The sequence below is a fragment of the Bos grunniens genome, chromosome 15, assembly GCF_055505025.1.
Source record: "Bos grunniens cultivar Pamir isolate PY7600 chromosome 15, Bosgru_T2T1.0, whole genome shotgun sequence".
NCBI classification, from domain to species: Eukaryota; Metazoa; Chordata; class Mammalia; order Artiodactyla; family Bovidae; genus Bos; species Bos grunniens.
In genome coordinates this window covers 16692683-16710062 of record NC_141179.1, presented here as the reverse complement: position 1 = coordinate 16710062, position 17380 = coordinate 16692683, and the positions used below count along the sequence as shown (strand labels likewise).

The 17380-nt window shown below is 38.5% G+C and overlaps 1 protein-coding gene across 5 annotated transcripts in view; it reads right to left on the bottom strand.

Annotated features, from left to right (window-relative positions):
- CWF19L2 (CWF19 like cell cycle control factor 2) overlaps window positions 1–17380 on the bottom strand; it is a 139333-nt gene that overhangs the window by 30775 nt on the left and 91178 nt on the right. For all 5 annotated transcript variants that reach the window (XM_086339007.1, XM_086339006.1, XM_086339008.1 and 2 more), the window contains 2 exons: window positions 11460–11672; window positions 3366–3482 (listed from right to left, as the gene is read on the bottom strand). In XM_086339007.1, coding sequence (XP_086195133.1) covers window positions 3366–3482; window positions 11460–11672 — 330 coding nt within the window. The remainder of the gene's footprint in view (window positions 1–3365; window positions 3483–11459; window positions 11673–17380) is intronic.

Here is a 17380-nt window from a genome sequence, read left to right as displayed (position 1 = left end):
TCATGGTTGCAGTCACCATCTGCAGTGATTTTGGAGCCCAAGACAATAAAGTCTGTCACTGTTTCCATTGTTTTCCCATCTATTTGTCATGAAGTGATGGGACCAGATGCCATGATCTTAGTTTTTGAATGTCAAGTTTTAAGGCAGCTTTTTCACTCTCCTCTTTCACTTTCATCAAGAGGCTCTTTAGTTCCCCTTCGCTTTGTGCCATAAAGGTGGTGTCATCTGAATATCTGAAGTTATTGATATTTCTCCCAGCAGTCTTGATTCCATCTTGTGCTTCATCCAGCCTGGCATTTCTCATGATGTACTATGCATATAAATTAAATACGTAGGGTGACAATATACGGCCTTGACATACTCTTTCCCAAAATTGAGCCAGTCCGTTTTTCCATGTCAGGTTCCAACTGTTGCTTATTGACCTGAATACAGGTTTCACAGGAGGCAGGTAAGGTGGCCTGGTATTCCCATCTCCTTAAGAATTTTCCAAAGTTTGTTGTGATCCACATAGTCAAAAGCTTTAGCATAGTCTATGAAGTAAAAGTAGATGTTTTTCTGAAATTCTCTTGCTTTTCCTATAATCCAATGGATGTTGGCAATTTGATCTCTGGTTTCTCTGCCTTTTCTAAATCCAGCTTCAACATCTGGGAGTTCTCAATTCATTACTCTGGAAGCCTGGCTTGGAGAATTTTGAGCATTACTTTGCTAGTATGTGAAAGGAATGCAATTGTGCAGTAGTTTGAACATCCTTTCGCATTGCCCTTCTTTGGGGCTTGAATGAAAACACCTTTTCCAGTCCTGTGGCCATGCTGAGTTTTCCATATTTGCTGACATACTGAGTGCAGCACTTTAACACATCATCTTTTAGGATCTGAAATAGCTCAGCTGGAATTCCATCACCTCCACCAGCTTCTTTCGTAGTGATGCTTCCTAAGGCCCACTTGACTTCACACTCCAAGACACCTGGCTCTAGTTGAGTGATCATACCATTGTGGTTATCTGGATCATGAAGATCTTTTTTGTATAGTTCTTCTGTGTACTCTTGCAACTTCTTAATACCTTCTACTTCTGTTAGTTCCATACCGTTTCTGTCCTTTATTGTGCCCATCTGTGCATGAAATGTTCCCTTGATACCTTGAATTTTCTTGAAGAGATCTCTAGTGTCTCCCATTCTATTGTTTTCCTCTGTTTCTTTGCATTGTTCACTTAGGAAGTCTTTCTTATCCCGCCTTGCTAGTCTTTGGAACTCTGCATTCAGATGGGTCTATCCTTTTCACCTTTGCCTTTGGCTTCTCTTCTTTTCTCAGCTATTTGTAAGGCCTTCTCAGACAACCATTTTGCTTTTTGCATTTCTTTTTCTTGGGAATGGTCTTGATCACCATCTCTTGTCCAATATTACAAACCTCTGTCCGTAATTTTTAAGACACTCTGTCTATCAGATCTAATCCCTTGAATCTATTTATCACTTCCACTGAATAAAGGTAACAGATCTGATTTAGGTCATATCTGAATGGCCTAATGGTTTTCCCTACTTTCTTCAATTTAAGTCTGAATTTTGCAATAAGGAGTTCATGGTCTGAGTCACGGTCAACTCCTGATCTTGTTTTTGATGACTTTATAGAGGTTCTCCATCTTTGACTGCAAAGAATATAATCTATCTGATTTTGCTATTGACCATCTGGTGATCTCCATGTGTAGAAAGGTCTCTTGTGTTGATGGAAGAATGTGTATGCTATGACTAGACCGTTCTCCTGGCAAAACTCTGTTAGCCTTTGCTCTGCTTCCTTTTCTACTCTAAGGCCAAACTTGTCTGTTATTCCAGATGTCTTGACCTCTTATTTTTGCATCCCAGTCCCCTATGATGAAAAGGACATCTTTTTGTGGTGTTAATTCCAGGAGGTCTTGTAGGTCTTCATAGAAACGTTCAACTTCAGCTTCTTTAGCATTACTGGTTGGGCCAAAGACTTGAATTACTGTGATACTGAATGGTATGCCTTGGTAAAAAACAGAGACCATTCTGTCATTTTTGAGACTGCATCCAAGTACTGCATTTCAGACTCTCTTGCACTGTGAGGGCTACTCCATTTCTTCTAAGGGATTCCTGCCCACAGGAGTAGATATAACGGTCATCTGAATTAAATGCACCCATTACAGTCAATTTTAGTTCACTGATTGCTAAAATGTCAATGTTCACTCTTGCCATCTCCTGTGTGACCACTTCCGATTTACCTTGATTCATGGACCTAACATTCCAGGTTCCTATGCAATACTGTTCTTTAGAGCATCAGAGTTTACTTTCACCACAAGACATATCCACAACTGGGTGCTGTTTCCATTTTGGCTCAGCCTCTTCATTCCTCATGGAGCTATTTCTCCACTCCTCCAGTAGCATATTGGGCTACTGGACCTGGGAAGTTTATCTTTTAGTGTCATATCTTTCTGCCTTTTCATACTGTTCATGGGGATCTCAAGGCAAGAATGCTGAAGTGGTTTGCCATTCTCTCCAGTGGAACACATTTTGTCAGAACTCTCTACCATGACCCATCTTCTAAAGAGACCCATGATTAGTCTCTTAGGAAGTCTTAAAATGTTCATGGTTTCTAATTAGGGGTTCTTATAACCCCTATTCACTTGTCAACCACTGGAAAAACAAGTGGTTTTTCTCTCTTCCTGTTTTGGTGAGTATAAGGTCTTGAAATCACGTAGCAGCAATTTCACCCATGTTGTGCCTTTCAAGTTCTTGAAGATTCACTCCACACCACACACACAAAATCCCTGAATCCAAATATCAGCCAGGCTATAAGGGAAAAGTGTGGAAATGTAGCCTGATAACAAAATCATGACACTATCACAGTAGCAGAAAATGTCAATGCCATTGTAGGAAAATATAACAATCACTAAGTATAAATCACTATCTTCCAAAAATTACTTTTTATTATCTGAAAACATCCTTCTTTTTGGCTGTAATCTATTAGCTTACCTTGGCAAAAATGATTATTTCATGTTCCACAAAAGCAAATATTAGAAATCTTAAACACTGATTTTTATTTTAAATAAATATAATTAGTTGGTCAAAGTTAATTTAATAGCCAAAAGCTATCAGTTGTATACCTGAAACTAGTACATTATATGACAATCATTACCTCATTAAAAATATTTGTTTAAAGCTTTCAATAAAGTAAAAATGTAGTGAGTGGTGAAAACACCATGACCCACAGGTATACACAACTATGGAAATGTGTATGTGTTTAAATTTAGAATGTAAAATCATTGAATGAAGGTATAAAACTTGTTAGAATTTGTCACAATAGTGTGTAAAAATTGCTATGGATCATAACAAAGATTATGAGCATTATCATGCTGACCTGAATTTCCTCCCAGATGTCTTCATCCAATAAGGTAGCTGCCCTATGGTGCTGCAAAGGGACGATCAAGCAGTGCCCTTCAGTAAGAGATCGCACATTGGGTAAACATAAATAAACCTATGGGGAAAAAAGATGCAAAGGTGAAATGCTCTTGTTATTTATTCTCAGTTCTGAAAGATGAGCCCCTTGTAGGTCAATATGGCTAACATTTAATATACCTGGTCATAATATATTATACTTTAATACTTTAAAGATATTCACTATTTAAAATTTTAAAAGCCATGAAGATACCTTTTAATAAACCAGAAATTTATTGCAGAAGTCTCAATTTTGAGTAAGATACCTCAAAGATGAAACTTACCAAAGGGGAGAATGATTGACATTTTATCCTTCATCTGAGAAAGCTACATGTCTTCAGAGCTCATGAAACAACACAAATTTTGCAAGGGAAAAAAAAACATACAAGACCTGGTAATGAAATGGAAGTTAAACTGATGCCTATTAATCATTAGCTAAGAAAAGAGACATAACTTCTACATGGCTTTACAGCACTGGTTAAGTTCTATGCATTACCTAGAAGCTGGCACTATTTCTCCATTTTACACAAACTGTATTTTTTTTTTAAGTCAAAAAGGTCAATTACTATACATGTAGAAAGCAAAAGGTATTCATAAGGACCATAAATATTCTTCAAACTGGCTTGATCTTATTTTCTATAACTTTTTGGTTAGGTTTTAGCTAGAAAAACTTTATATAAGAGAATTAACTGAATAACATTTATCTATTAACTGATTAATTGCTTTACAAAATAATGCAAATTTTAAATTCTTTGGTATTTGAGTGAAGAACTAGGAGTGTATATGAATATGGCTATATATACTTAAACTTACAGTTAAATCGTAACAATATTCACAATTAAAAGCAATATCAGGAATAAGCATTGGAGAGGTGACCAAGATGGTGGAGTAGGAAGACCCTGAATTCACTTCCTCCTACAGCCACAACAAAACTACAACTAATTACAGAGCAACTATCTATAAGAACAACCTGAATACTAGCAGAAACAATATTTTGCAAATAAATACATAAAGAAGAAACCACAAAGAGACTAGTAACACGTGAAGGTACACTATCGTTAGGACATACATTCCCAGGTCAGCAACCCACAAACAAGTGCACTTCTCTAATAATGAGCTATGTTGAGCATCTTTTCATGTGTTTGTTAGCCACAAAGAAGTATGTTAGCCACAAAGAAGTATGTCTTCTTTGGAAAAATGTCTGTTTAGATCTTTTTCCCACTTATTGATTGAGTTGTTTGTTTTGCTGATATTGAGTTGATGAGCTGCTTGATTTGGAAATTAATCCTTTGTCAGTTGCTTCATTTGCTATTATTTTTCCCCATTCTGAGGGTTGTCTTTTCACCATGTTTGTAGTTTCCTTTGCTGTGTGAAAGCTTTTAAGTTTAATGAGGTCCCACTTGTTTATATTTATTTCCATTACTCTAGTAGGTGGTCATAGGGGATCTTGCTTTATGTCATCGAGTATTCTGCCTGTGTTTTCCTGTAAGGGCTTTATAGTTTCCGGTTAGGTCTTTAATTAATTTTATCTTTGTCTATGGTGCTGGTAAGGGTTCTAATTTCATTCTTTTATACGTAGCTGTGTGGCTGTCCAGTTTTCCCAGCACCACTTATCAAAGAGGCTATCTTTGCCCCACTGTATATTCTTGCCTGCTTTGTCAAAAAAAAGGTACACATAGGTGTGTGGTTTTATCTCTAGGCTCTCTATCTTGTTCCACTGGTCTATATTTCTGTTTTTGTGCCATATCTTACTGTCTTGATGACTAGCTTTGTAGTGTAGTCTGAAGTCAGGAAAGTTGATTCCTCCAGTTCCATTCCTCTCTCTCAAGACTGGTTTTGCTATTTTAGTGTTTCCATGTCAATTGTGAAATTTTTTGTTCTAGTTCTGTGAAAAATGTCACTGGTAATTTGATAGGGATCACATTGAATCTGTAGATTGCACTTAGTAGTACAGTCATTTTCACAATATTGATTCTTACAATCCAGCAACATGGAATCATCTATCTGTTTATGCTGTCTTTTATTAAAAATCAAAGCACTTTTTAAAGTAAAGGATACTGTTAGGACAAGAAGGGGATAGATAATTTTTATTTTTAAGAAAGGAAAAGGTAGGGACAATTTATGATCAGAAACTAAAATAACTGTTTGATTCTAATGAGTACTAATATAGCTTCCTTAAGAAATTTGTATTTAAGACATTACCTTTAAATATTAGACATTCAAGCAGAGTGAGTATGACTGAATTGCTTTAGAATACTGTTAACTATTACCACCTAACACAAAGTAATTCTTCTGAAACTCATAGTCATATATAATTAACTTGGGTAATAACTAAAAGGATAAATATCTTATTGTTTACCCAGATTAATAAAATAATCTACTGTCTACAACAGATAGGATAAGAAGTCAGATACTGTAGGAAACAGATGAAATTACATCAGATCAATATTTCAAACATTTCTAAATTAAAATATTCACAGATGAAAGTCTGAAACTAATTAAGAGACAGTATTTGGTTAGAGCTAAAATAGCACAATGAAACACAGATCAAGAAACAATATATTCAAATAGTGTTAATAACACGATTCAAATAGTGTTAAAATGAAATAAAAATGATACGGCTGGCCCAAGAGGAAGAAACAGATCAGCTGATGCTCAGTAAGAGACAAAAAGAAGATTTAATACCTTAATTGGAAAATTGACTTTATAATTAAAATTTCAGTTCAGTTCAGGTCAGTTCAGTCGCTCAGTCGTGTCTGACTCTTTGCAGCCCCATGAATCACAGTGCAACAGGCCTCACTGTCCATCACCAACTCCTAGAGTTCACTCAAACTCACGTCCATCGAGTCAGTGATGCCATCCAGCCACCTCATCCTCTGTCGTCCCCTTCTCCGCCTGCCCCCAATCCCTCCCAGCATCAGGGTCTTCTACAATGAGTCAACTCTTCGCATGAGGTGGCCAAAGTACTGGAGTTTCAGTTTTAGCATCATTCCTTCCAAAGAACACCCAGGACTGATCTCCTTTAGAATGGACTGGTTGGATCTCCTTGCAGTCCAAGGGACTCTCAAGAGTCTTCTCCAACACCACAGTTCAAAAGCATCAATTCTTCAGCGCTCAGCTTTCTTCACAGTCCAACTCTCACATCCATACATGAGCACAGGAAAAACCACAGCCCTGACTAGATGGACCTTTGTTGGCAAAGTAATGTCTCTGCTTTTCAATATGCTATCTAGGTTGGTCATGACTTTCCTTCCAAGGAGTAAGCGTCTTTTAATTTCATGGTGCAAACACCATCTGCAGTGATTTTGGAGCCCAGAAAAATAAAGTCTGCCACTGTTTCCACTGTTTCCCCATCTATTTGCCATGAAGTGATGAGACCTGATGCCATGATCTTCGTTTTCTGAATGTTGAACTTTAAGCCAACATTTTCACTTTCCTCTTTCACTTTCATCAAGAGGCTTTTTAGTTCCTCTACACTTTCTGCCATAACGGTGGTGTTATCTGCATATCTGAAGTTATTGATACTTCTCCTGGCAATCATGATTCCAGCTTGTGTTTCTTCCAGCCCAGCATTTCTCATGATGTACTCTGCATATGTTAAATAAGCAGGGTGACGTACTCCTTTTCCTATTTGGAACCAATCTGTTATTCCATGTCCACTTCTAACTGTTGCTTCCTGACCTGCATATAGGTTTCTCAAGACGCAGGTCAAGTGGTCTGGTATTCCCATCTCTTTCAGAAGTTTCCACAGTTTATGGTGATCCACACAGTCAAAGGCTTTGGCATTGTCAATAAAGCAGAAATAGATGTTTTTCTGGAATTCTCTTGCTTTTTCAATGATCCAGCAGATGTTGGCAATTTGATCTCTGGTTCTTCTGCCTTTTCTAAAACCAGCTGGATCATCTGGAAGTTCACAGTTCACATACTGCTGAAGCCTAGCTTGGAGAATTTTGAGCATTATTTTACTAGCGTGTGAGATGAGTGCAATTGTGCGGTAGTTTGAGCATTCTTTGGCATTGCCTTTCTTTGGGATTGGGATGAAAACTGACCTTTTCCAGTCCTGTGGCCAGTACTGAATTTTCCAAATTTGCTGGCATACTGAGTGCAGCACTTTCACAGCATCATCTTTCAGGATTTGAAATAGCTCAACTGGAATTCCATCATCTCCACTAGCTTTGTTCGTAGTGATGCTTTCTAAGGCCCGCTTGACTTCACATTCCAGGATGTCTGGCTCTAGGTGAGTGATCACACCATCGTGATTATTTTGGTCATCATGATCTTTTTTGTACAGTTCTTCTGTGTATTCTTGCCACCTCTTCTTAATATCTTCTGCTTCTGTTAGGTCCATACCATTTCTGTCCTTTATCGAGCCCATCTTTGCAGGAAATGTTCTCTTGGTATCTCTAATTTTCTTGAACAGATCTCTAGTCTTTCCCATTCTGTTTTCCTTTATTTCTTTGCATTGATCGCTGAGGAAGGCTTTCTTATCTCTTCTTGCTATTCTTTGGAACTCTGCATTCAGATGCTTATAACTTTCCTTTTCTCTTTTGCTTTTCGCTTCTCTTCTTTTCATAGCTATTTTTAAGGTCTCCCCAGACAGCCATTTTGCCTTTTTGCATTAAAAAGTATAAAATTAAAATTTAATACCTTCTAATTGAAAAATGTGGATTACCTCACAGTAGGAGAGGAAAAGGAATTTGTGTAACAATGTATGGGTTGAAAATAGAAAACGTCTCTTTGCTGGCCAAGAGTTTGTTTCACTAATTGAGAAATGCCTACTATGGGAAATAGCCTATAAAGTAGGAGGCAAACAGAAGTTTTGTATACTTCACACCTCTGTGCCTGTGTGGACCTAGCCTGTCTTCAGTGCATTTGGGAAAATGCAGTCACTGAAAAATACCCAAACTTTTTATACAGAATTATTGGAAACTTTGTTACTTTATGTTTAATTTATTCTTTTCCACTGTTTCCCATCTATTTGCCGTGAAGTGATGGGACCAGATGCCATAATCTTAGTTTTCTGAATGTTGAGCTTTAAGCCAACTTTTTCACTCTCCTCTTTCACTTTCATCAAGAGGCTCTTTAAGTTCTTCTTTGCTTTCTGCCATAAGGGTGGTGTCAACTGACTATCTGACATTATTGATATTTCTCCCAGCAATCTTGATTACAGCCTGTGCTTCATCCAGCCCAGCGTTTCTCATGATGTATTCTGCTAAGTTAAATAAGCAGGGTGACAATGTACAGCCTTTAAGTACTCCTTTCCCTATCTGGAACCAGTCTGTTGTCCCATGTCCAGTGCTACCTGTTGCTTTTTGACCTGCATACAGATTTCTCAAGAGGCAGGTTAGGTGGTCTGGTATTCCCATCTCTTTCAGAATCTTCCACCGTTTATTGTAATCCACACAGTCAAAGGCTTTGGCTCAACATTCAGAAAACTAAGACCATGGCATCTGATCCCATCACTTCATGGCAAACACATCAGGAAACAGTGGAAACAGTGACAGACTTTATTTTTTGGGGCTCCAAAATCACTGCAGATGGAGATGTAGCCATGAAATTCAAAGATGCTTACTTCTTGGAAGAAAAGTTTTGACCAACCTAGACAGCATATTAAAAAGCAGAGACACTACTTTGCCAACAAAGGTCCATCTAGTCAATGCTATGGTTTTTCCAGTAGTCATGTATGGATGTGAGAGGTGGACTATAAAGAAAGCTGAGCACCGAAGATTTGATGCTTTTGAACTGTGGTGTTGGAGAAGACTCTTGAGAGTCCCTTGGACTGCAAGGAGATCCAGCAAGTCCATCCTAAAGGAAATCAGTCCTGAATATTCATTGGAAGGACTGATGTTGAAGCCGAAATTCCAAAACTTTGTCCACCTTATGTGAAGAACTGACTCATCTGAAAAGACCCTGATGCTGGGAAAGACTGAAGGAGAGATAAGGGGACAGCAGAAGATGAGATGGTTGGATGGCATCACTGACTCAATGGACATGAGTTTGAGTAAACTCTAGGAGTTGGTGATGGACAGGGAGGTCTGATGTGTTGCAGCCCATGGGGTCACAAAGAGTCGGACATGACTGAGCTACTGAACTAAACTGAATTTATTCTTACATTTGGTAAAGGTAGGGGCCAGACTGAAGGGGAATGAAATATTTATACAAAATGTCCTAATTATGAAAATATAAATGTTTATTTAACAGTCTAGAAAAGAACATGGGAAAATTAATACAAGTATCTGGTAAGATTGGTTAAGGGTTTTTGATTGATTAAATTTTGAATGGACTTTTTTACTTTTATTTTTTTATAAAGTCTTGGAGAAAGGAATGGCAACCCACTCCAGTATTCTTGCCTGGAGAATTCCAAGGACAGGGGAGTCTGGCAGGCTACAGTCCATGGGGTCAAAAAGATTTGAACATGGACTGAGAAACTAACACACACACACTTTTGATAAAGTCTAGAGGAAAACAAAGAAATGGAAAAGAAGGGTAATGAAAAATTAAAAGTTAAAGAAACCAAAATTCAAACTGATAAACTGACGGTCTTAATGACCTAAAGGTATTAAAGACTAGAATTGTAATGAAAAAGTCAATACCAGTTCTTTGGCTATGTAGGTGCTGTGTGTATATGTGAAACAAATAATATGTATATGTATATTCTCCACAATATTAGTTTTTGAAACTAGCATTCATTCATTCAACTTCTTTTCCTACCACTTTTTCTCACTCACTCCACTCTAGCTACACTGGGTTCTTTTTTTCTGTTCCATAAATGCCCATCTCATGTCTTCACTCACTGATACCTCTTTCTGAAACACTACTCATTCAGATTTTCATGTTGCTTGCTTCTTCTCATCTTTCATAGCTTTACTTTCATACCTTTAAAATATCTCCTCAGAGAAGCCTTTCAGATCAGCTTTTCAAAAAATAACCTCTCATCATTTCCCACATTTCCTCTCTATATTTGTTTTGTAACAACACTTCCTTAAATCAGGGCAATCATTACTGTGCTCTGTCACAAGTATATTCGATTCTCTACTTTTCCCCAGTGACTAATTAGGTTCTGGCATACATCTGGTACATGATAACTATTTACTTAACATAAGGATTAAATTGCCAAATGCGGAAATAAATGACTATTATTACCGGCTATTAAATAAGTGATATTTAATATTTATTGAGAAGGGGACGACAGAGGACGAGACGGTTGGATGACATCACCGACTCGATAGACATGAGTCTGAGCAAGCTCCAGGAGACAATGAAGGACAGGGAAGCCTGGTGTGCTGCAGTCAATAGGGTGGCAAAGAGTCAGACACGACTGAGTGACTGAACAACAAGAATATTTATCAAAAGAAGTGACTATAAACATACATGTTTGAATATAATGGGATATATGCAAGTATACAATGATAAGTAAAAGTTACCTATACTCATGGAACTAACAGACTACTGAGGGAGACACTCAACAAGTAAAACAAAATACAAATATGAAGGGCTGACTGGGACTTGAGCATCTGTGGATTTTCATATACAAGGACTGAAGAACCAATCCCCAGTGGGTTACTAAGCAGAAACTGTACAATAAACTTCTTCAAATTATGAGATAGTCTATACAGAAATAAAAAGATTTTGTGAGAATGTAAGGGAAGAAGCAGAAGCTACTTTAAAGTAAGTAGCTCTGAAGCGATTTTAATACTGAGACTTAAGTGCCAAACATGAAAGTAAGATCACACAGATGGGAAATGGCAGAGCAAGGGTCTGAATTCACGTGGTCTGGATCCAGAGTCTAGGGCCTGAAGCACAACTCAATGCTGCCTAGCTGTAGAGTGGAATTACATGAAATATGAGTTTCATATCATTTGAATATTTATACTCAATCTAAAGAAAATTCTAAGAATCATGGGAACTTAGAAAAGAAAATATATAAAACACAGAGTAAGAGACAGATTACTGAGAACCTTAGAAGCATATGGAGAAAGAAGCATTTCCTTAGGATAATAAACACTGTATTTCTTACCTTAACACCTATTGCAACAATAAGGTGCTTGGGAAACTGAGAACTGTCAAAACAATAAAGACATTTTTCCATTTGTGCAACAAGACTCCGGTGCTCAGCAATAGCTTTTTTCCTCTGATTCTCTCCCTCTTCACCAAAACGTTCTCTCTCAGCTGCTTTGGAGACAAACATGTCATCCAGAGTGTAATAATCTCCATCTGTTTTTCCCATAAACTGAAAAATGAAAATAAAAGTAGTGGAGAGAAGGCAGTGGTTTATTCAGTTTATTGTACAGTGTCATGAAAAAAGTAAAATCAAAGTGTTAGTCACTCAGTTGTGTCCGATAATACTACGGCATACTGAAGTTACATCTATAAGTTCTATGATAAAACTATTACATGAACATTTTTAAAAAGAAAAAACTGATTAAAATTTAAGCTTGAACCGCAGAGGTCAATTTATTATTATCATCATCATCACAAACAAAGTGTATTGAGTATTTACTATGTGCAATTCTATGCAATTTGACTGTTTTATACTCCTATGGCCTTCCCTGGTAGTTCAGACAATAAAGAATCTGCCTGCAATGCAGGAGACCTGAGTTCGATCCCTGGGCGTGGAAGATTCTCTGGAGAAGAAAATGGCAACCCACTTCAGTAATTTTGCCTAGAGAATTTCATGGACAGAGGAGCCTGGCAGTCACAAAGAGTTAGACATGACAGAGACTGACACTTTTTATTTTCACACTCCTTTGAGGAGGGAATCAGTATCATTTCAATATATAAATGACGAAACTAAATCACAGAGAGGTTAAGAACAACTTTCACTATAAAATTAGCATGCTGCTGCTGCTGCTGCTAAGCCGCTTCAGTTGTGTCCGACTCTGTGTGACCCCATAGACGGCAGCCCACCAGGCTCCCCCGTCCCTGGGATTCTCCAGGCAAGAACACTGGAGTGGGTTGCCACTTCCTTCTCCAATGTATGAAAGTGAAAAGTGAAAGTGAAGTTGCTCAGTCGTGTCCGACTCTTCGCGACCCCATGGACTGCAGCCTACCAGGCTGCTCCATCCATGGGCTTTTCCAGGCAAGAGTACTGGAGTGGGGTGCCATTGCCTTGCATACATTCTATTAAATTTACCACCAATTTGCTTATAAGTATATGGAGAACAATTTTCTCCCTTCTCTTTAAAAAATATTTTTTTAATTTATTTTTATAGAGGTAACAAATTTATAAAATTATGTATGTTTCACGCATACATAATCAATTTCTTTTAATGAGTCTTTCTAATGGTCTCTTATTGAGAATATCCCACAGTTCAACATGCTCTGCATTCTGTTTTACGGCTATATAATAAACCCAACTTAATTCTGTGTGTCCCTAGTGGTCTTTGGCTAGACACCACTGACATACTGTTCATTTAGGGGTGTGTGATAATGGTGTTTTGATAATGCTAAAAAACTTGTTAAAAGCTTATTTATCTTATTAAAGTGTGGTTGGTTTGCAACATTGTGTTGATTTCAGGTGTGAAGCAGAGTGATTCAGTTATATACATGTGTGCATATGTATGTGTATGTGTATATGTGTGTTCTTTCTGGATTCTTTTCCATTATAGGTTATAACAGAATGGTAAGTATAGTTCACTGTGTTAATCAGTAGGTCTTTGCTTGCTGTTTTGTACACAAGAGTGTGTATATGTTAATCTGAAACTCCTAATTACTTAAATTAGGAATTAAAATTTATTTTTATTAACAAAAATAAATCCCAGAAACTCACCCATGAAAAAAAATGTTTAAATTAGCATGCACTCCACATAGAATATAAAACAGTTTTCAACTGTATCTCAAGGCACTTTCTCTAAACCTTCTTCACAATAAACTGTAGCAAGAGGGATATTTTTAAAACAAAAATTTTATTTACTTATTTATGTCTTGGCTTAAAATCCTCAAAACACCTTACATTGTAAACAGGATCAAGTTCAAACCATTCTTTGCCCTACTAAGTCATAGATATTGAAAGGTATAATGACTAAAAACTTGGGTTCTATAATCAGAACTGTACAAAAAAGACCTTCACTATCCAGATAATCATGATGGTGTGATCACTCACACTCACCTAGAGCCAGCCATCCTGGAACGTGATGTCAAATGGGCCTTAGCAAGCATCACTATGAACAAAGCTACTGGAGGTGATGGAGTTCCAGTGGAGCTATTTCAAATACTAAAAGATGATGCTGTGAAAGTGCTGCACTCAATATATGTCAGCAAATCTGGAAAACTCAGCAGTGGCTACAGGACTGGAAAAGGACAGTTTTCATTTCAATTCCAAAGAAAGGCAATGCCAAAGAATGCTCAAACTACCGCACAATTGCACTCATCTCACACACTAGTAAAGTAACACTCATTATTCTCCAAGCCATACTTCAGCAATACATGAACTGTGAACTTCCAGATGTTCACGCTGGTTTTAGAAAAGGCAGAGGAACCAGAGATCAGATTGCTAACATGCTGCTGCTACTGCTAAGTCACTTCAGTCGTGTCCGAATACATGCGACCCCATAGACAGCAGCCTACCAGGCTCCGCCGTTCCTGGGATTCTCCAGGCAAGAACACTGGAGTGCATTGCCATTGCCTTCTCCAATGCATGAAAGTGAAAAGTGAAAGTGAAGTCGCTCGGTCATGTCCAACTCTTTGCAGACAAGCAGCACTGGACTGCAGCACTGAAAAAGCAAGAGAGTTCCAGAAAAACATCTATTTCTGCTTTATTGACTACGCCAAAGCCTTTGACTGTGTGGATCACAATAAAGTGTGGAAAATTCTGAAGAAGATGGGAATACCAGACCACCTGACCTGCCTCTTGAGAAATCTGTATGCAGGTCAGGAAGCAACAGTTAGAACTGGACATGGAACAAAGATTAGTTCCAAATACGAAAAGGAGTACATCAAGGCTGTATACTGTCACCCTGATTATTTAAATTATATGAAGGTACATCATGAGAAACGCTGGGCTAGAGGAAGCACAAGCTGGAATGAAGACTGCCGGGAGAAATATCAATAACCTCAGATATGCAGATGACACCATCCTTATGGCAGAAAGCAAAGAAGAACTAAAGAGCCTCTTGATGAAAGTGAAAGAGGAAAAGTGAAAAAGTTGGCTTAAAGCTTGACATTCAGAAAACTAAGATCATAGCATCCAGTTCCATCACTGCATGGCAAATAAATGGGGAAACAGTGGAAACAGTGTCAGACTTTATTTTTCTGGGCTCCAAAATTACTGCAGATGGTGACTGCAGCCATGAAATTAAAAGACATTTTCTCCTTGGAAGGAAAGTTATGACCAATCTAGACAGCTTATTAAAAAGCAGAGACATGACTTTGTCAACAAAGGTCCGTCTAGTCAAGGCTATGGTTTTTCCAGTGGTCATGCATGGATGTGAGAGTTGGACTACAAAGAAAGCTGAGCACTGAAGAATTGATGCTTTAGAACTGTGGTGTTGGAGAAGACTTGAGAGTCCCTTGGACTGCAAGGAGATCAAACCAGTCCATCCTAAAGGAGATCAGTCCAGGGTGTTCATTGGAAGGACAGAAGTTGAAGCTGAAACTCCAATACTTTGGCTACCTGATGCGAAGAGTTGACTCATTTGAAAAGACCCTGATGCTGGGAAAGATTGAGGGCAGGAGGAGAAGGGGACGACAGAGGATGAGATGTTTGGATGGCATCACCAACTTGGTGGACATGGGTTTGGGTGGACTCTGCGAGTTGGTGATGGACAGGGAGGCCTGGCATGCTGCAGTTCATGGGGTTGCAAAGAGTCGGCCACGACTGGGTGTCTAAACTGAACTATAATCAGAATAAGTGTAGTAGTATTGTAAATAATAATAACAGGCAGTTATTTAATCTTTCTGCAATGTCCCTATAGTCCCTACTTTACAATGGTTATAACAATATTATTCTTCTAGATTATCTTTCTTAATCCTTTAGCATATGCCTGGCACGCAATAAGGACTTATAAATATGAGTCACCTCAGTCACATGTGATCACGTTGTTGTTCTGCTGCTCAGTCGTATCAAACTCTTTGAAACCCCATGGACTGCAACATACCTGACTTCCCTGTCCTTCTGAATCTCCCAGTTTGTTCAAACTCTTGTTCATTGAGTCAATGGTTCCATCCAACCATCTCATCCATGTTGCCCCCTTCCCAGTAAATCTTTGCCAGCATCAGTCTTTTCCACTGAGTCAGCTCGTCCCATCAAGTGGCCAAAGTAATGGAGTTTCAGCTTCAGCATCAGTCCTTCCTATGAATATTCAGGGTTGATTATCTTTAGGATTGACTGGTTTGATCTCCTTGCTGTCCAGGGAATTCTCAAGAGTCTTCTCCAACACCTCAGTTGGAAGGCATCAGTTCTTCAGTGCTCAGCCTTCTTTATGGTTCAAATGTCACATAATCAATGGAAAAAACCATAGTTTTGACTATATGGACCTTTGTTGGCAGTGATCCCTCTGTTTTTTAATACACCATCTAGGTCTGTCATAGTTTTTCTTCTAAGGAGGAAGCATCTTTTAATGTCAAGGCTGCAGTCACCATCCAGAGTGAGTTTGGAGCCCAAAAAATAAAGTCTGTCACTGTTTACATTTTCTCCCCATCTATCTGCCATGAAGTGATGGGACTGAATGCCATGATCTTCGTTTTTCAAAGGTTGAGTTTTAAGCCAACTTTTTCACTCTCTTCTTTCAATTTTATCAAGATGATTTTTTAACTCAACATTCAAAAAACAAAGATCATGGCATCTGCTCCCATCACGTCATGGCCAATAGATGGGATAACAATGGAAACAGTAACAGACTATTTTCTTGGGCTCCAAAATCACTGCAGATGGTGACTGCAGCAATTAATTTCAAAAACACTTGCTCCTTGGAAGAAAAGCTATGACCAATTTAGACAGCATATTAAAAAGCAAAGATATTACTTTGCCAACAAAGGTCTTCATAGTCAAAGCTACGGTTTTTCCAGTAGTCATGTATGGATGTGAGAGTTGGACCATAAAGAAAGCTGAGCACTGAAGAATTGATTCTTTTAAACTGTGGTGTTGGAAAAGACTCTTGAGGGTCCCTTGGACTGCAAGGAGATCAAACCAGCCAATCCTAAAGGAAATCAGTCCTGAATATTCATTGGAAGGACTGATGCTGAAGCTGAAACTCCAATACTTTGGCCACCTGATGCGAAGAGGTGACTCACTGGAAAAGACCCTGGTGCCAGAAAGATTGAAGGCAGGAGGAGAAGGGGACAACAGAGGATGGGACGGTTGGATGGCATCACCGACTCAAAGGACATGAGTTTGAGTAAGCTCTGGGAGTTGGTGATGGACAGGGAAGCCTGGTGTGCTGCAGTCCATGGGGTAACAAAGAGTCAGATGCGACTGAGCGACTGAATTGAAGAGGCTCTTTAGTTCCTCTTCACTTTCTGCCATTAGGGTGCTGTCATCTGCATATCTGAGGTTACTGATATTTCTCTCGGCAGTCTTGATTCCAGCCTGAGCTTCATCCAGCCAGGCATTTTGCATGATGTACTGTGCATAAAAGTTAAATAAGCAGGGTGACAATATACAGCCTTGATGTACTCCTCCCAATTTGGAACCAGTCTGTTGTTCTATGTCTGGTTCTGCTGCTTCTTGACCTGCATACAGTTTTCTCAGGAGGCAGGTAAGGTGGTCTGATATTCCCATTTCTTTAAGAATTTTCCATAGTTTGTTATGATCCATAGAATCAGTCACATGTGATCATATCTCTACTCAAACTCTATATTTTGCCCCCCTATTTTAGTCCCCCAAAGTACTGTTCTCTTCAGGCTTTGCACATATTGCTCTCTGACCAATTTTGTCCTCAATTTCGCCATTCCTACTTCTACTCACTTTCTTAATCTGAAGCTGGTTTATAGGGCTGGCCA